This window comes from Martes martes (assembly GCF_963455335.1).
Source record: "Martes martes genome assembly, chromosome: 14".
Taxonomy (NCBI): domain Eukaryota; kingdom Metazoa; phylum Chordata; class Mammalia; order Carnivora; family Mustelidae; genus Martes; species Martes martes.
The window spans coordinates 32,377,157-32,397,464 of record NC_137902.1 but is presented as its reverse complement, the minus strand read 5'-3'; the positions used below and the strand labels follow the sequence as shown (position 1 = coordinate 32,397,464).

The 20,308-nt window shown below is 41.2% G+C and overlaps 1 protein-coding gene across 1 annotated transcript in view; it reads left to right on the top strand.

Annotated features, from left to right (window-relative positions):
• The first annotated feature begins 2,289 nt into the window (after positions 1-2,289).
• LOC308354702 (cytochrome P450 2C41-like) overlaps positions 2,290-20,308 on the top strand; it is a 32,574-nt gene continuing 14,555 nt past the window's right edge. The window contains exons 1-4 of the mRNA XM_080822322.1: positions 2,290-2,541; positions 12,900-13,062; positions 13,233-13,382; positions 19,014-19,174. Of these exons, the coding sequence (XP_080678448.1) occupies positions 2,374-2,541; positions 12,900-13,062; positions 13,233-13,382; positions 19,014-19,174 (642 nt within the window). The 5' untranslated portion in view covers positions 2,290-2,373. The remainder of the gene's footprint in view (positions 2,542-12,899; positions 13,063-13,232; positions 13,383-19,013; positions 19,175-20,308) is intronic.

Below are 20,308 nucleotides of genomic sequence, written 5' to 3'. Positions count from 1 at the left end.
TGGTTAAAATGAAGAACTGAATATACTTAGTATTGGCAAGAAAGTAGAGTAACTGACAACTCACAGTAAAACTTTTCAACCTTTTGGATAATTATTTGGCAGTATTTACTGAAAAAGAACACTTGCATATCCAGCAATTGTAGATAAGTGTTGAACAGAAAACCAATACACTGGGATACAGAAAAGCCTTCTATAGGAAATTAATACTATTCATAATAGTCTCAAACTAGAATCAACCCACATGTCTTATCGCAATACAGTGGGAAAAAACAGTGGAATAGTTATAAGACACTATGAGAAAACATAACTAGTGCTATTTGCAACATCATGAAGAAAAGAAACTAAATACTAAATGTATGATTTCGTTTATGTAAAGTTCACAAACAGGCAAAACTATCTTTTGACATAATGGATACATTTAGTGAGGGCAAGGGGAGGTTCTGAATAGGAGGCATAATGGGGCTTCTGGTGTCCTGGCAAAATTTTTCTTGGCCTGTGTGTTGGTTTCACAGTATATGTTTAGATGATAACTCACTGAGCACAACTTTTAGGACTTTAGGTTTATTATGCGTCAATGAAAGGTTTCTTTATTTTATTTATTTATTTTTTTGAAAGGTTTCTTTAAAAAGAAACTTCTAGGGGCATGCCTGGGTGGCTCAGTGGGTTAAAGCCTCTGCCTTCGGCTCAGGTCATGATCCCAGGGTCCTGAGATCGAGCCCCACATTGGGCTCTCTGCTCAGCGGGGAGCCTGCTTCCTCCTCTCCCTCTACCTGCCTCTCTGCCTACTTGTGATCTCTCTCTGTCAAATAAGTAAATAAAATCTTTTTAAAAAAAAGTTAATTTTCTTTAGTAAAAGCTTAGAAAGAACTGTACTAATCAATTAAGAACAAATATATTTAGAGAACATCCCTTTGTACAAACATTACTATTAGTGATCTGATAATGTATAGCTATCATTCCAGTGATCGGTAGATCCTCCTGACCACTGAATGTCATCTGTTCAGATCTTCGTGTGGTGGTGGTGGTTTTTTGGGTCTTTTTTTTTTTTTTTTTTAAAGTATCTCTACACTGCATGGCATGTGGGGATCGAAGTCACAATCCTGAAATCAAGAGTCGAATGCTCCTCCCGCAGAGCCAGTCAGGTGCCCCCGTCCTATGGGTCTATTTAATGAACTCCCTGCATCCCATTCTCCACTGAATTCACACCTTTTGTTTTAAAATCTTGCCTTCCTTGTTGTGCATACTTCATTCCATCATTTTTGACAGTGGCAGCCCGCCCCCTCAAAAAAATCAGAAGTTATGTTTGGAGGTCACTGGAAGGTAGGGGAAACCATATTTTCTCAAGTCTTGCCTCCTAAATTCTGAGACGGGATCTTTTTTCAATTACCTGAGCAAGTTTCACCTGTGCAGTGATGGAGAGGGGAGAATCCCTTTCTTTTATTTTTTTTCTTTTGAGAGCCTATGGTCCTTTTATCCTTGGAATCAAACAAAGACTTCTACTTAGTGAAACTTACTATTTCGTGAACAGTCAGTGAGGTATGCATACAGAGGAACTAGTACTTGGGGGGTTCGATTTTGTTTTTCCTATAATTATTGAGGCAGCTGTGGTGTAAGCCATCATGCATCATAATGGTCCTCAAAAGATCTAGGTTCAAATTTCATTTTTGTCACTTAGAAGGTGTACAACACTGGATGGGTCTCCTGTTGCCTCCAAATTTCCCCTTCTCCTTTTGAAAAATTAAAATTCCTTTTCCCTGTGTGTGTGGGTGGGGGTGGGCATAAGAGTTTGATGGTAAATATATATAAATTTGCTTAGCTAATTACTTGCTACATATTTGGACATTCAAGAGTTCTGTTACCTAGGTTTTGTTTAATGTTAGTACAGTACACAAATATTTTAAAAGGCTTTCATTTTCTAGGACAAAATATACTGGTGTTTGCTAAAGCATTAAAGGATAAACGTTTTTGTGTATAAGGATTTCCTCTAAAATCATAAATTCTCAACTGGCCATTAACCTGAGAATCCAGAATGTTTTGCAGTTTTTGTGATTAAGTGATTTACTTCACTGGCTCTCAACTGGAACCACCTAGAATGTTAAAAAAATAAACCAACCCAAAAACTGAAAACATTACCAGTACCTGGGCTCCACCCCAGACCTGTTAGACCAGAATCTCAGGGCAGTAGTAGTAGAAGCAAAAGAAAAACACGGTATTTTTATCTTTATCAGTAGGCCAAAGTCCTTTCAAAAGAGAGATTAAAGTAATCCAGCTGATTGATTAGTTTATGAGTCAGAGGGAAAGGTTGAATTAGCAGGGAGTATTATAAAAGCTTTAGATGTCAAGCTCACAGTCGTCCAAAAAGAGAGTGCTTCCATGGATCTAGTTGTGATTCTGGTGCTCTGTCTCTCCTGTTGGCTTCTCCTTTCACTCTGGAAACAGAGCTCTGGAAAGGGGAAGCTCCCACCCGGCCCCACTCCTCTCCCTTTCATTGGAAATATCCTCCAGTTAGATGTGAAGAACCTCAGCAAGTCCTTGAGCAATGTAAGTATGCTTTATGCTTCTCCAGCTCCTCTACTTTTAAATAAAATATATTAAAATTAACCACATTATATTAAAATACCAAGGTATGTCTGTAAAGCATATACTTGTGGAATATTATCAAGAATAGTGGATCCTGTTTGCTAGGATCTTGTTGAGAATCTTAGCATCCATATTCATCAGTGATATCGGTCTGAAATTCTCCTTTTTGGTAGGGTCTTTGCCTGGTTTGGGGATCAGGGTGATGGTGGCTTCATAAAAAGAGTCTGGAAGTTTTCCTTCTGCTTCAATGTTTTGAAACAGCTTCAGGAGAATAGGTATTATTTCTTCTTTGAAAGTTTGATAGAATTCCCCAGGGAATCCGTCAGGTCCTGGGCTCTTGTTTTTTGGGAGGTTTTTGATCACTGCTTCAATCTCGTTACTAGATATCGGTCTATTCAGGTTGTCAATTTCTTCCTGGTTCAATTTTGGGAGTTTATAGTTTTCCAGGAATGCATCCATTTCATCTAGGTTGCTTAGCTTATTGGCATATAACTGTTGATAATAGCTTCTGATGATTGTTTCTACTTCCTTGGTGTTAGTTGTGATCTCTCCCTTTTCATTCATAATTTTATTAATTTGGGCTTTCTCTCTTTTCTTTTGGATTAGTGTGGCCAATGGTTTATCGATCTTATTGATTCTTTCAAAAAACCAGCTTCTAGTTTCGTTGATACGTTCTACTGTATCTCTGGTTTCTACCTCGTTGATCTCTGCTCTAATCTTGATTATTTCCCTTCTTACGTGTGGAGTTGGTTTGATTTGTTGTTGATTCTCCAGTTCTTTAAGGTGTAGAGACAGCTGGTGTATTCTGGATTTTTCAATTTTTTTGAGGGAGGCTTGACCATTCTCTTACACCGTACACAAAGATAAACTCGAAATGGATAAAAGACCTCAACGTGAGACAGGAATCCATCAGAATCCTCGAGGAGAACATAGGGAGTAACCTCTTTGATATCAGCCATAGCAACTTCTTTCAAGATATGTCTCCAAAGGTGAAGGAAATAAAGGCAAAGATGAACTTCTGGGACTTCATCAAGATAAAAAGCTTCTGCACAGCAAAAGAAACAGTCATCAAAACAAAGAGGCAACCCACGGAATGGGAGAAGATATTTGCAAATGAAAGTACAGATAAAAGGTTGATATCCAGGATCTATAAAGAACTCCTCAAACTCAACACACACAAAACAGATAATCATATTAAAAAATGGGCAGAAGATATGAACAGACACTTCTCCAATGAAGACATACAAATGGCTACCAGACACATGAAAAAATGTTCATCATCACTAGCCATCAGGGAGATTCAAATCAAAACCACATTGAGATACCACCTTACACCAGTTAGAATGGCCAAAATTAGCAAGACAGGAAACAACGTGTGTTGGAGAGGATGTGGAGAAAGGGGAACCCTCTTACACTGTTGGTGGGAATGCAAACTGGTGCAGCCACTTTGGAGAACAGTGTGGAGATTCCTCAGGAAATTAAAAATAGAGCTTCCCTATGACCCTGCAATTGCACTGCTGGGTATTTACCCCAAAGATACAGATGTAGTGAAAAGAAGGGCCATCTGTACCCCAATGTTTATAGCAGCAATGGCCACGGTCGCCAAACTGTGGAAAGAACCAAGATGCCCTTCAACGGATGAATGGATAAGGAAGATGTGGTCCATATACACTATGGAGTATTATGCCTCCATCAGAAAGGACGAATACCCAACTTTTGTAGCAACATGGACAGGACTGGAAGAGATTATGCTGAGTGAAATAAGTCAAACAGAGAAAGTCAAGTATCATATGGTTTCACTTATTGGTGGAGCATATCAAATAATATAGAGGACAAGGGTAGATGGAGAGGAGAAGGGAGTTGAGGGAAATTGGAAGGGGAGGTGAACCATGAGAGACTATGGACTCTGAAAAACAACCTGAGGGTTTTGAAGGGGCGGGGTGGGAGGGTGGGGGAACCAGGTGGTGGGTATTAGGGAGGGCACAGATTGCATGGAGCACTGGGTGTGGTGAAAAAACAATGAATACTGTTACGCTGAAAATAAATAAAAAATTAAAAAAAAAAAAAAAAAAAAAAAAAGAATAGTGGAGGGGCGCCTGGGTGGCTCGGTGGGTTTAGGCCTCTGCCTTCAGCTCAGGTCATGATCCCAGAGTCCTGGGATCGAGCCCCACATGGGGCTCTCTGCTCTGAGGGGAGCCTGCTTCCCTTCCTCTCCCTCTACCTGCCTCTCTGCCTACTTGTGATCTCTCTCTGTCAAACAAATAAATAAAATCTAAAAAAAAAGAATAGTGGAATAAGGGGTGCCTGTGTGGCTCAGTGGGTTAAAGCCTCTGCCTTCAGCTCAGGTTATGATCCCAGGGTCCTGGGATCGAGCCCTTCATCCCTGCATCTGGCTCTCTGCTCAGCAGGGAGCCTGCTTCCTCCTCTCTTTGTGCCTGCCTCTCTGCCTATTTGTGATCTCTGTCTGTCAAATAAATAAAATCTTTAAAAAAAAAAATAGTGGAATAAGGGGCGCCTGGCTGGCTTAGCCAATACAGCATGCCACTCTTGATCTCAGGGTCATGAGTTTTGAGCTGCAATGTTGGGTGTAGTGATTACTTAAAAAAAAAAAAATAGTGGAATAAAATAATGTGTTCTATGAGTAAAGAAACATTTAGGCTGTTCTGTGGTAGCATTAAAATAATAAAGTCCAGGGTGCCCGGGTGGCTCTGTCAATTGAGTGTCTGGTTCTTGGTTTTGGCTCAGGTCATGATCTTGAGGTCATGGGATCAAGCCCCTCATTGGCTCCATGCTTGGCTCAGCACAGAGTCAGCTTGTGATTCTTTCCCTCCCCAACTCCCCCTCTCCCCAACCCCCATTCATGTGCTCACTTTCTCAAATAAAGTCTTTAAATCTTTTAAAAAATAATAATGAAGTGACAAAAGCCAGGAATTCTGCTGCCTTTGTTTGTTTCACAGCCCTTTGCTGTGATTTCTGGCTGAAGGTAAATGGTAAGGGTGGTGTTTTGTGATTAGAGATTTCTTTTTCTTTTTTTTTTTTAATAAATTTTTTTATTTTAATAAACATATAATGTATTTTTATCCCCAGGGGTACAGGTCTGTGAATCGTCAGGTTTACACATTTCACAGCACTCATCATAGCCCATACCCTCCCCAATGTCCATTTCCCCACCACCCTCTCCCGTCCCCCCTCCCCCCCCCGCAACCCTCAGTCTGTTTCTTGAGATTGAGTCTTTTATGGTTTGTCTCCCTCCCAATCCCATCTTTTCATTTTTTCTTTTCCTACCTCCCCCCAACCCCCCCCGCCTTGCATCTCCACTTCCTCATATCAAAGAGATCATATGATAGTTGTCTTTCTCCGATTGACTTATTTCGCTAAGCATGATACCCTCTAGTTCCATCCACGTCGTCGCAAATGGCAAGATTTCATGTCTTTTGATGGCTGCATAGTATTCCATTGTGTATATGTACCACATCTTCTTTATCCATTCATCTGTTGATGGACATCTAGGCTCTTTCCACAGTTTGGCTATTGTGGACATTGCTGCTATAAACATTCGGGTGCACGTGCCCCTTCGGAGCACCACGTTTGTATCTTTAGGATATATACCCAGTAGTGCAATTGCTGGGTCGTAGGGTAGCTCTATTTTCAGTTTTTTGAGGAACCTCCACACTGTTTTCCAGAGTGGTTGCACCAGCTTGCATTCCCACCAGCAGTGTAGGAGGGTTCCCCTCTCTCCGCATCCTCGCCAGCATCTGTCATTTCTTGACTTGTTAATTTTAGCCATTCTGACTGATGTGAGGTGGTATCTCATTGTGGTTTTGATTTGTATTTCCCTGATGCCGAGTGATGTGGAGCATTTTTTCATGTGTCTGTTGGCCATCTGGATGTCTTCTTTGCAGAAATGTCTGTTCATGTCCTCTGCCCATTTCTTGACTGGATTATTTGTTCTTTGGGTATTGAGTTTGCTAAGCTCTTTATAGATTTTGGATACTAGCCCTTTATCTGATATGTCGTTTGCAAATATCTTCTCCCATTCTGTCAGTTGTCTTTTGGTTTTGTTAACTGTTTCCTTTGCTGTGCAAAAGCTTTTGATCTTGATGAAGTTCCAATAGTTCATTTTTGCCCTGGCTTCCCTTGCCTTTGGCAATGTTTCTAGGAAGAAGTTGCTGCGGTTGAGGTCAAAGAGGTTGCTGCCTGCATTGTCCTCAAGGATTTTGATAGATTCCTTTCGCACATTGAGGTCCTTCATCCATTTTGAGTCTATTTTCGTGTGTGGTGTAAGGAAATAGTCCAATTTCATTTTTCTGCATGTGGCTGTCCAATTTTCCCAGCACCATTTGTTGAAGAGGCTGTCTTTTTTCCATTGGATATTCTTTCCTGCTTTGTCGAAGATTAGTTGACCGTAGAGTTGAGGGTCTATTTCTGGGCTCTCTATTCTGTTCCATTGGTCTATATGTCTGTTTTTGTGCCAGTACCATACTGTCTTGATGATGACAGCTTTGTAATAGAGCTTGAAGTCTGGAATTGTGATACCACCGACTTTGGCTTTCTTTTTCAATATTCCTTTGGCTATTCGAGGTCTTTTCTGGTTCCATATAAATTTTAGAATTATTTGTTCTATTTCTTTAAAAAAAATGGATGGGATTTTGATAGGGATTGCATTAAATGTGTAGATTGCTTTAGGTAGAATAGACATTTTCACAATATTTGTTCTTCCAATCCATGAGCATGGAATATTTTTCCATTTCTTTGTGTCTTCCTCAATTTCTTTCATGAGTACTTTATAGTTTTCTGAGTATAGATTCTTTGCCTCTTTGGTTAGATTTATTCCTAGGTATCTTATGGTTTTGGGTACGATTGTAAATGGGACTGACTCCTCAATTTCTCTTTCTTCTGTCTTGTTGTTAGTGTAAAGAAATGCGACTGATTTCTGTGCATTGACTTTATATCCTGACACTTTACTGAATTCCTGTATAAGTTCTAGCAGTTTTGGAGTGGAGCCTTTTGGGTTTTCCACATATAGTATCATATCATCTGCAAAGAGTGATAGTTTGACTTCTTCTTTGCCGATTTGGATGCCTTTAATTTCTTTTTGTTGTCTGATTGCTGAGGCTAGGACTTCTAGTACTATATTGAACAGCAGTGGTGATAACGGACATCCCTGCCGTGTTCCTGACCTTAGCGGAAAAGCTTTCAGTTTTTCTCCATTGAGAATGATATTTGCAGTGGGTTTTTCATAGATGGCTTTGATAATATTGAGGTATGTGCCTTCTATCCCTACACTTTGAAGAGTTTTAATCAGGAAGGGATGCTGCACTTTGTCAAATGCTTTTTCAGCATCTATTGAGAGTATCATATGGTTCTTACTCTTTCTTTTATTAATGTATTGTATCACATTGATGGATTTGCGGATGTTGAACCAACCTTGCAGCCCTGGAATAAATCCCACTTGGTCGTGGTGAATAATCCTTTTAATGTACTGTTGGATCCTATTGGCCAGTATTTTGGTGAGAATTTTCGCATCTGTGTTCATCAAGGATATTGGTCTGTAATTCTCTTTTTTGGTGGGATCCTTGTCTGGTTTTGGGATCAAGGTGATGCTGGCCTCATAGAATGAGTTTGGAAGTTTTCCTTCCATTTCTATTTTTTGGAACAGTTTCGGGAGAATAGGAATTAATTCTTCTTTAAATGTTTGGTAGAATTCCCCTGGGAAGCCGTCTGGTCCTGGACTTTTGTTTGTTTGGAGATTTTTGATGACTGTTTCAATCTCCTTACTGGTTATGGGTCTGTTCAGGTTATCTGTTTCTTCCTGGTTCAGTTGTGGAAGTTTATACATCTCTAGAAATGTATCCATTTCTTCCAGATTGTCAAATTTGTTGCCATAGAGTTGCTCGTAGTATGTTCTTATAATTGTTTGTATTTCTTTGGTGTTGGTTGTGATCTCTCCTCTTTCATTCATGATTTTATTTATTTGCGTCCTTTCTCTTTTCTTTTTGATAAGTCTGGCCAGGGGCTTATCAATCTTATTAATTCTTTCAAAGAACCAGCTCCTAGTTTTGTTGATTTGTTCTATTGTTTTTTTAGTTTCTATTTCATTGATTTCTGCTCTGATCTTTATGATTTCTCTTCTCCTGCTGGGTTTAGGCTTTCTTTGTTGTTCTCTCTCCAGCTCCTTTAGGTGTAGGGTTAGGTTGTGTATTTGAGACCTTTCTTGTTTCTTGAGAAAGGCTTGCACCGCTATATATTTTCCTCTCAGGACTGCCTTTGTTGTGTCCCACAGATTTTGAACTGTTGTGTTTTCATTATCATTTGTTTCCATGAATTTTTTCAATTCTTCTTTAATTTCCTGGTTGACCCATTCATTTTTTAGAAGGATGCTGTTTAGTCTCCATGTATTTGCGTTCTTTCCAAATTTCCTCTTGTGATTGAGTTCGAGCTTCAGAGCATTGTGGTCTGAAAATATGCAGGGAATGATCTCGATCTTTTGGTACCGATTGAGACCTGATTTATGACCCAGGATGTGGTCTATTCTGGAGAATGTTCCATGTGCACTAGAGAAGAATGTATATTCTGTTGCTTTGGGATGGAATGTTCTGAATATATCTGTGATGTCCATCTGGTCCAGTGTGTCATTTAAGGCCTTTATTTCCTTGTTGATCTTTTGCTTAGATGATCTGTCCATTTCAGTGAGGGGAGTGTTAAAGTCCCCTGCTATTATTGTATTACTGTCGATGTATTTCTTTGATTTTGTTATTAATTGGTTTATATAGTTGGCTGCTCCCATGTTAGGGGCATAGATATTTAAGATTGTTAGATCTTCTTGTTGGACAGACCCTTTGAATATGATATAGTGTCCTTCCTCATCTCTTATTATAGTCTTTGGCTTAAAATCTAATTGATCTGATATAAGGATTGCCACCCCAGCTTTCTTCTGATGTCCATTAGCATGGTACATTGTTTTCCACCCCCTCACTTTAAATCTGGAGGTGTCTTCGGGTCTAAAATGAGTTTCTTGTAGGCAGCATATTGATGGGTTTTGTTTTTTTATCCATTCTGATACCCTTTGTCTTTTGATTGGGGCATTTAGCCCATTAACATTCAGGGTAACTATTGAGAGATATGAATTTAGTGCCATTGTATTGCCTGTAAGGTGACTGTTACTGTATATTGTCTCTGTTTCTTTCTGATCTACTACTTTTAGGGTCTCTCTTTGCTTAGAGGACCGCTTTCAATATTTCCTGTAGAGCTGGTTTGGTTTTTGCAAATTCTTTCAGCTTTTGTTTGTCCTGGAAGCTCTTTATCTCTCCTAGCCGGATATAGTATATATATATCTATATATCTATAGATATATATCTCTATAGCCTAGCCGGATATAGTATTCTTGGCTGCATGTTTTTCTCGTTTAGTGCTCTGAATATATCATGCCAGTTCTTTCTGGCCTGCCAGGTCTCTGTGGATAGGTCCACTGCCAATCTAATGTTTTTACCCTTGTATGTTACAGACTTCTTTTCCCGGGCTGCTTTCAGGATTTTCTCTTTGTCGCTAAGACTTGTAAATTTTACTATCAGGTGACGAGGTGTGGACCTATTTTTATTGATTTTGAGGGGCGTTCTTAGCATCTCCTGGATTTTGATGTTTGTTCCCTTTGCCATATTAGGGAAATTCTCTCCAATAATTGTCTCCAATATACCTTCTGCTCCCCTCTCTCTTTCTTCTTCTTCTGGAATCCCAATTATTCTAATGTTGTGTCATCTTATGGTGTCACTTATCTCTCGAATTCTCTCCTCGTGGTCCAGTATTTGTTTGTCTCTCTTTTGCTCAGCTTCTTTATTCTCTATCATTTGGTCTTCTATGTCACTAATTCTTTCTTCTGCCTCATTTATCCTGGCAGTGAGAGCTTCCATTTTTGATTGCACCTCATGAATAGCTTTTTTGATTTCAACTTGGTTAGATTTTAGTTCTTTTATTTCTCCAGAAAGGGCTTTTATCTCTCCGGAGAGGGTTTCTCTAATATCTTCTATGCCTTTTTCGAGCCCGGCTAGAACCTTGAGAATTGTCATTCTGAACTCTAGATCTGTCATGTTACCTATGTCCGTATTGATTAGGTCTCCAGCCTTCGGTACGGCCTCTTGTTCTTTTTTTTGAGGTGAGTTTTTCCGCCTTGTCATTTTGTCCAGATAAGATTTGCTTTCTCCTGCTGTGGAATTCCGCTGTTCTTGGTGAGCGAAGTTGGTTTTGGATGGGTTTCTTGTTGATCTTCTGGGGGAGGGGCCTGTTGTAGTGATTCTTAAGTGTCTTTGCCGCAGGCGGAATTGCACCGCCCTTGCCAGGGGCCGGGCTAAGGAATCCGCTCGGGTTTGCTTTCGGGAGCTTTTGTTCCCTGAGCGCTTTCCGTAGAGTTCCGGAGGACGGGAATGAAGATGGCGGCCTCCCAGTCTCCGGCCCGGAGGAGCCGAGAGCTTGGGGTTCCGCTCCTCAGTGCGCTCTCAGAGCAAAGCGCCCAACAGCCCCGCCTCCCTGGCTTGTGGTCGCGCCTCGAGGAAAGCAGTCAATTGCTGGAGCTGGAGAAAAGCGCCGGGTCGCTTTTGTCTCCGTGGCCTCCGGCCGCGCTCCAAGCCCACCCAGCCTGCGACCGGCACAAGGTAACCCCGGGCTTAGAGCTCACTCCTCGGCTTTGTCACTGTAGCCGGCTTCCCCGCTCTAATACCTGCGAGCTCTGCGGCACTCAGACACCCCCAGTCCTTCTGTGACCCCGCGGGATCTGGGGTTATGCTGACCCCGCCTGGGTTTCCCCCCAGTTTAGCCTCTGGAGCGATGTCTCCCAGTGGAGCCGACTTTTAAAAGTCCCGATTTTGTGCTCCGTCGCTCCGCCGCTTGCCGGGAGCCGGCCCCTCCCCCCGGGGTCTATCTTCCCGTCGCTTTGGATTCACTTCTCCGCAGGTCCTACCTTTCAGAAAGTGATCGATTTTCTGTTTCTGGAATTGTTGCTCTTCTTCTCTTCGATTTCCCGTTGGATTTGTAGGTGTTCACAATGGTTAGATAAGCTGTCTAGCTGATCTCCTGCTACCCGATGTCGTCTCAGCCTGCTACTTCTCTGCCATCTTGACTCCTCCCCTGTGATTAGAGATTTCATTCGAGGAGTCATCTAGTATATAGTCTGTGTGTTTTGTTCATGAAAATTGAACTCTGAAGAAGCAAATAGTGCCTAATGTTAAGCAAGTAACTGGGTCCAGAACTAGCTTGAATGAATGCAAAAAATAAGAAATCATCAGGACCAACTGGATGGTAACATGACCCCCGGATTCCCCACAAAGCTGCTGTCTATACCCTGTGAATGCTGCAGGATAGAAGCAATTGTTCTGTGAGATGTTGCCTGTCCTGGCACTGCCTTTGGTGTTAGTAATACCAGCAGATCTCAAAGTGGAGTGGGCATGAGCACCAGCTGGGGTGGTTTTTTTTCTTTGTTTGTTTGTTTTTTTAATATGGATTTCTAGTAACTATCATGAGGCTACCAAGTCAGAATCTTCAGGAGATGGGAGCACCTGGCTGGCTCAGTCAGTAAGCTTGAGACTCTTGATCTCAGGCTCATGAGTTCAAGCCTCACGCTGGGTGTAGAGATAACTTAAAAATAAAATCCTTCAGGTTGTTTTTCAACAACCTGAGGGTTTTGAAGGGGCAGGGGGGTGGGAGGTTGGGAGAACCAGGTGGTGGGTATTAGGGAGGGCACAGATTGCATGGAGCACTGGGTGTGGTGAAAAAACAATGAATACTGTTACGCTGAAAATAAATAAAATAAATAAAATAAATAAAATCCTTAAAAAAAAAAAAGAAAAGAAAAGAAAAGAGAAATCTCTAGAGGATGGGCTTTACAGGTGGTCCTGAAACAGCTGGGTACTGGTTCCGAGATAGGCACTGGAGACAAAAGAGGTTGGCTAAGTAGGGTTGAAATTTGGGTGTTCTGTTATTAGACCCTGGGATTATACAGGAAATTCTTTGAACTTCAGTCTCTTTATCTGTACAATAGAGTAAATAAATCTAGCTCAAGGCATTGGTGTAATAATCAGTTGTAATTATCTGAGTACCAATTCCCCGGACCATTGCCTGTCACATCAGTGGCCCTCTCTATGTGTCAGCTTTAACAATCTTATTTATAGGTAAGATCCAGGAATATTTGAAGCCATGTTTGGTAGAATAAAAACATCGACAATATGATGATATCAGGCTTAATCACACACACACACACAAAATCATGCACAAAACATAGACTAAATTGTAACTTGTTTTGCTAACATATATGTTTTCTTTGAAATTCTCAGCTCTCAAAAGCGTATGGCCCTGTATTCACTCTGTATTTTGGCATGAAGCCCACTGTTGTACTGTATGGGTATGAAGCAGTGAAGGAAGCCCTGATTGATCTGGGAGAAGAGTTTTCTGCAAGAGGGAGTTTCCCATTAGCGGAAAAAGTTAGTAAAGGACACGGTAGGTGAGCATGTACACACGTTCGGCGCTGGTTATGGGGTTGGAAAGGATGGAAAACTGGAATTTGAAGAGCGACTCAGCGGAACTTGGCCCATCGTGAGGCTCCTGAGTAGGACCTTCCTCCTCCTTGCTTAGGACCTCCCACCCAATTTCTGTTTCCCCTCTGGTAGGAATCCTTTTCACTAACGGAAACAAATGGAAGGAGATACGGCGCTTCTCCCTCATGACCCTGCGGACTTTGGGGATGGGAAAGAGTGACCTTGAGAGCCGAGTTCAAGAGGAAGCCTGCCACCTTGTAGAAGCTTTGAGAAAAACCAAAGGTGGGTTATTCTAAAGCTCTGATCTTGGCAGGCTGTTCTCTTGTCTACTGATGTCCTTGGAAACTTTTCAGCCCTCACGTGGAAAGAGGGAGTGCAGCAAAGAGCCAGGGGGAGCTTCTGTGTGTCTATGCTTGTCATGTGTCATTTCATGACTGTGCTACAGTGTGGGTATAAAAGGTCATTTAATCCTTTTCTGTCCCAACTTTGTTTCCACATCATTACACCATGAAGGTAAAACATTTGGGGACTCATTTTTTTCAGAGTTAGAGAATGGTATTTTTCCCATAGTGTAAATGTGGGTTACCTATTTCAGAAAAGGTCACCAGGGAATACTTGTCAAATGGACACAGTGGCAATGATTTCACACCTTTCACATGGAGCACCTGTAGCCAGTGACATGTGCTTTTTTTTTTTTAATATTGCATTCTTTTCATTTCTTTTTTAAAAATTTTTATTTATTTTTTTTAAGATTTTTTATTTACTTATTTGACAGAGAGAAAGAAATCACAAGTAGGCAGAGAGGCAGGCAGAGAGAGAGGAGGAAGCAGGCTCCCTGTCGAGCAGAGAGCCCGATGTGGGGCTCAATCCCAGGACCCTGGGACCATGACCTGAGCTGAAGGCAGAGGCTTTAACCCACTGAGCCAGCCAGGCACCCCTCATTTCTTTTTTTTTTTAATTAACATGTAATGTATTATTTGATTATTTTTTTCAGGGGTACAGGTCTGTGAATCATCAGTCTTACACAATCCACAGCACTTACCATAGCACACACCCTCCCCAATGTCCATCACCCAGCCACCCTCTCCCACCCCCACCACCTCCCAGCAGCCCTCAGTTTGTTTCCTGAGATTAGTTTGTTTCCATCCCCAGTCCCATCTTGTTTCATTTTTCCCTTTTCTTCTCCTCACGAACCGCTCCCCTACCTCTCAAATTCCTCATATCAGAGAGATCATATGACAATTGTCTTTCTCTGATTGACTTGTTTCGCTTAGCATAATACCCTCTAGTTCCATCCACATCAATGCAAATGGCAGGATTTGGGGTTTTTTGATGGCTGCATAGTATTCCATTATGCACATATATATACACATACATATATACATACATATACATACATACATACATACCACATCTTTTTTATCCATTCATCTGTTGATGGACGTCTGAGCTCTTTCCAGACTATTGTGGACATTGCTGCTATAAACATTCAGGTGCACGTGCCCCTTCGGATCACTACATTTATATCTTTAGGGTAAACACCCAGAGCACAATTGCTGGGTTGTAGAGTAGCTCTATTTTCAACTTTTTGAGGAACATCCATACTGTTTTCCAGAGTGGCTGCACCAGCTTGCATTCCTGCCAACAGCATAGGAGGGTTCCCCTTTCTCCGCATCCTTATCAGCATCTGTCGTTTCCTGGCTTGTTAATTTTAGCGATTCTGACTGTTGTGAGGTGGTATCTCACTGTGGCTTTGATTCGTATTTTTACTTGGTTGGTCTATATGTGTTTGGTCAACTTCATTCATCTTCTGAGTGTTGCTTCCAAGGCCCATGTCTCCATTTCGGGCCAATAATGATACTTTTTTTATGGTTGTAATTGCTTAGGTATCTTTCATGCCACCCTCATCAATTGTGATTTCCTTGTCAACAACTATTTTTAAAAAATTTTTGTTTAAATTCCAGTCAGCTAACATACAGGGTTTTGGGTTTTTTTTATTGGTTTCAAGTGTACAGTGTAATGATTCAGCGCTTCCATACTTCACCCGGTGCTCATCCCAACAAGTGCCCTCCTTAATCCCCATCACCTACTTTACCCATCCCCTCACCCACCTCCGCTCTGGCAACCATCAGTTTGCTCTCTACAGTTAAGAGTCTGTTTCTTGGCTTGTCTCTCTCTTGCTGTCTCTGTTTCTCTCTCGTTTTCCCCTTCGCTCATTTGTTTTATTTCTTAAATTCCACATATGAGTGAAATTATATAGTATTTGTCTTTCTGTGACTGAGTTATTTTGCTTAACATAACGCTCTCTAGATCCGTCCACATCATTGCAAATGGCAAGATTTCATTCTTTTTATGTGTGAGTAATATTTCATTTTGTGAAATATTACATACACACACACACACATATCTTTATCCATTTATCTATTGATGGACACTTGGGCTGCTTCCATAATTTGACTATTGTAAATAATTCTGCTATAAAAAGCGGAATGCATGTATCCCTTTGAATTAGTATTTCTGTATTCTTTTGGTGAATACCTAGTAGGACAATTGCTGGATCGAAGGGTAGTTCTATTTTTGAGGAACCTCCATACTGTTTTCTAGAGTGGCTACACTGGTGTAAAGAACTATTTTAAAATGATCAGTTTGAGTTATTTAATGTTGTTCCCTATTTACTCTAATACCCTTCAATATATGTTAAGAAATGCATGTTATAGCATAATCCTGAAACTTACACAAATACCAGGTTATAAAATGATTTATTTAATTAGACTTCAGCTATCATTAATAACTCTTTACCCTGCTTTGGCTCTGTTTTTAGCTTGATTCATTTTACTCCCTTTTATTGGTCTATTTTTTAAAATTATTTATTTATTTATTTATTGGATACAAAGAGAGAGAGAGAGAGAGCACAATTGGGGGGAGCTGCAGGCGGATGGAGAGGGAAAAGCAGGCTCCCTGCAGAGAGCCCAGTGTGGGGCTCTATCCCAGGACCCCAGAATCATACCCAAGCTGAAGGCAGCTGCTTAACCAACTGAGCCACCCAGGCACCCCTCTTTTATTGGTCTATTAATCATGTTTTAAATTTTCTCCATTTTGTGATGTTTTGACATTTTAGGGACCTTTAGGGAACCAGGGAGCAACCTCCCCTCCTGGGGTAGCTAATTACTAGATACAACAAACATATTGTCTTTGATTTGTAAATCAACCTATCCAAGGCCCACACCCCCAAGTTGCCTCTGTCACCAAATTCCCACACACCAAGCCAATATTCTCCCTCCCTGCTCTAAATGAAACCAGGTCCAGTTACTGGATAACCAGTTAATACCGCTATAGCCCATAGCCCTCTGCAAATATTCAAGCTACCCAGTCCTAAATTTACTTAGCATACCTATCCTGCCTTGCTCGTTCTTTCCCATGAAAACCCCAGTAAAGGCTGTGGAACATGCTTTCCCCTCGTGCCTCCCACTTTCCCCTTGCTCCTCCTGCCTCCTGACCTCCTTTGGTCCTTCTCCATGTGGCCCTGTGTGATGCACTTCTCTTCCTGGGAACTATGAGTAACAAACTCTCTTTTCAATGGGTACCTTCCCTGATCTATTGGCCTCATCATCTGAATGAAAACAGAATTGCAAGCACATTTTAAAACACAGTGGGATTTGGGGTTAGAACTTTTTTTTTCTTTTTAAGATTTCATTTATTTGTCAGAGAGAGAGAGCATGAGCACACACAGGCAGGGAGAGCTACAGGCAGACGGAGAAGCAGACTCCCCGCTGAGCAAGGCGCCTGATGTAGGACTTGATCCCAGGACCCTGGGATTATGACCTGAGCTGAAGGTAGACGCTTAACCTACTAAGCCATCCAGGATTCCGGGGGTTAGAACTTTTATGCTAATTATTTAACCCCCTCTGCCACTCTATGAAGTGCTTGTCACGATGAATCTGATTTTCACTCTGGGTTCCAAATTACCCTGCTTTTAAATTCTCTCAAATGAAGTGAAAAATCCTAAAATTACCTATTTTAGCTGTGAATCTCTCTCTCTCTCTCTCTCTCTCTCTCTCTCACACACACACACACACACACACACACACACAGAAAGAAATCTCAAGTTACCCCCTACCTTCTAAAGTTTTTCTGAAAGCTTAGTGTCCTCAAGTGTTTCAACTGAAAAAGAGTCTGGGGGCACCTGGGTGGCTCAGTTGTTAAGCGTCTGCCTTCAGCTCAGGTCATGATCCCAGGGTCCTGGGATAGAGTGTCACATCGGGCTCCCTACTCAGGGGGAAGCCTGCTTCTCCTTGCATGGGCTCTCTCTGTCAAGTAAATAAATAAATAAATAATCTTTAAGGAAAAAAAAAAAGTCTGGAATAGAAGCAGTTACCTAAACACGTTTCCTTTTTTTTAATTCCCTCTCATTTTGGATTCTGGTCACCCTTAATTACATCACTGATGTCGATTTGGGGGCCTTTTGCATATAAAGTTTATTGATCATTTGATTATAGCAATTACATTTAAATATTTCTCACTAAAAAATAAAATTTTTCCTCCGCTTTAATTTATCTGTAAAATGACAGACTTGGCCTAAATAATAGTCCAGTTAAAATTTTTTAACTATGGTCTTCTGCTAGTGGCTATATATAGCAATACTCCAGAATTCCATAAGAGGGCAGGCTGTCCAAAAAATGTGGGGCCTGATTGGCGATGAGGGACCCTATTTCCTAAAGGAAATTATTATTTTTTGTATTGTAATAAAGAAACACAAGAACTCCGTTTATTGCCTTTTCCTTTTTAAATTAAAAAAAATTTTAAAGATTTTATTTATTTATTTGACAGAGAGAGAAAAATCACAAATAGGCAGAGAGAGGGGGGGAAGCAGGCTCCCTGCTGAGCAGAGAGCCTGATGTGGGGCTCGATCCCAGGATCCTGAGATCATGACCTGAGCTGAAGGCAGAGGCTTAACCTGCTGAGCCACCCAGGTGCCCCAATTTTTTTATATTTAAAAAAAATTTTTTTAAGCAAGTTCCATGCTGAACATGGGGCTTGATCTTACGACCCTGAGATTAAGAGTCACATGCTCTGCATACTGAGCCAGCCAGGTACCCCAGGACTCTATTTGCAAATTTGATCTTTTTTCTTTGCCTTAGCTGTGATTTAAGTTTGAAGTGAAGATTTCTTATTTTACTTCTGTCTGAGGCAAACAAATCTGCACTATAATTTTACGCATTTGAGTTAGTTTTCCTCTCAGACAACATGGATACCTTTTGCTTTTTTGTTTGTTCCATCAAAATACCTGAATTTTTCCATCATCTTTCCTCCTTTAATCTTTTCCTCTGCTGACTTTACACATAATTCACTTTAACTATTCATTATCTATAGAAGGTTTCCAGGTCCCGAGCCATTTCTTCCTTCCTACAGGAGTGTACAAGTTTAACAGACAGGTGTGATTCTGCATTGATAAATTATTAGGTGTTTTTTTAAAATGTATTATTATTATTATTTTTAAGTACTCTCCACACCCAAGGTGGGACTTGAACACATGACCCCAAGATCAAGAGTCAGGTGCTGGCTCCACCTACTTAGCCAGCCAGGTGCACCATTAGGTGTTTTTAAAAGTGGCGTCTTTAAAGTTTTTTCTTTTGCTCTTCAAAGTAATAGTCACCTTGGGTCAGAATCAAGCAAACAAAGGTAGTGATCTAAATGGAGTATTTGGAAGATTGCTATTAAACAAACTAGGGTGGGATGGACTTCCCATTTAAGGGAAAGGTGATGTGTTGATTTTGAGCATGCTGAAATCTTCGCTGACAAGGGGACTGCTAGGTAGATATTGTTTTAGAGATCCTAAAATTACCTATTATGAACAACAAAGAGTTTTATATGTATATATTTAATGGTATTTTCTAATTCTTTCCTATTCTTTAGCCTTACCCTATGATCCCACTTTTGTCCTGGGCTGTGCTTCCTGCAATGTGATCTGCTCCATCATTTTCCAAAATCGTTTTGATTATACAGATCAGACTTTAATTGGCTTCCTGAACATATTTAACGAAAACCTCAAGATTCTGAGTTCCCCATGGATTCAGGTAAGGTCATGTGAGATCTTTCCTCTGACACATCCAAAATTCCGTATGGACCATGCTGTGAAGTAAATGAAAACTGGACATTTTGGATACTGTAATGTAACTGTGGAAATGAGGTTCCTCCCCCTCCTTGAGATTTGTTTTGTCTTGTTTATTCTGCTTGCTTTAGGTTCGTGTTGCTTTTTGCTTTCTGTAAGCTATAGATATTTGTTTATTTCGTGACTTTTATGGACCATGTTTCTAAGTCTCCTCTTCTTCATCATGTGTGGTCTCTGAAATCTCTGTTTCTTTGTGTTCAGCTAGTGTTTGCTGCAGTTTTCCTTGAATGTGAGGGGCTGAAAAAAGGGTGTGCGGGGAGAAAGAGAGAGGAAGAAGGGGACAGAGAGGGAGGGAGGAAGGAAGGAAGACAGGAACAAACAAATGAACTCTTCCAAATCGGTTCTGGGCTGGGGCACTCCTTCAGTGCTTTCACCGGACTCTTCAATTCTTTCTCGGTCTTGTTGCTTACATTGAGCCAAGATCAGCTAGAGGTGAAAGCTTAGGGCCTTCTGGGGTCTTTTCTTAGCCTATGTCCTGGTTTCTAAATTTTAAAATGTCTAAATTCCTCAGTATACCTGGGTACTTTGGAATGCCCTAATATCCAGAAGATACTCTCTCCTCAGCTTTTCTTCCCAGGATTCTGGTGCCCTATCTTATGTCTTAACTAGTCTTTGCCCCAGGAGGCTGTGGGTTATTCATTTGCCTTACAGAGTTGGGTTTTTTTTTTTCTAAGATTTTATTTATTTATTTGACAGACAGAGATCACAAGTAGGCAGAGAGGCAGGCAGAGAGAGAGGGGGAAGCAGGCTCCCCGCTGAGCAGAGAGCCCCGATGTGGGGCTCGATCCCAGAACCTGGGATCATGACCCGAGCGGAAGGCAGAGGCTTTAACCCACTGAGCCACCCAGGCACCCCGCCTTACAGAGTTTTTGAGACAGGCCTGCTGCTCTCCACCCTGCTCTCCACCCTGAGCTCTAGGTCAGAAACAAAGACAAGAGCCTATGTCAGTCCTTCAGGTTGCTCCAGAGCAGTTGCAACAGAGAAAACACAATTTTTTGTAAGGTCTAGTCTAGTCTCTTGCACCGGAAACCAGAATCCC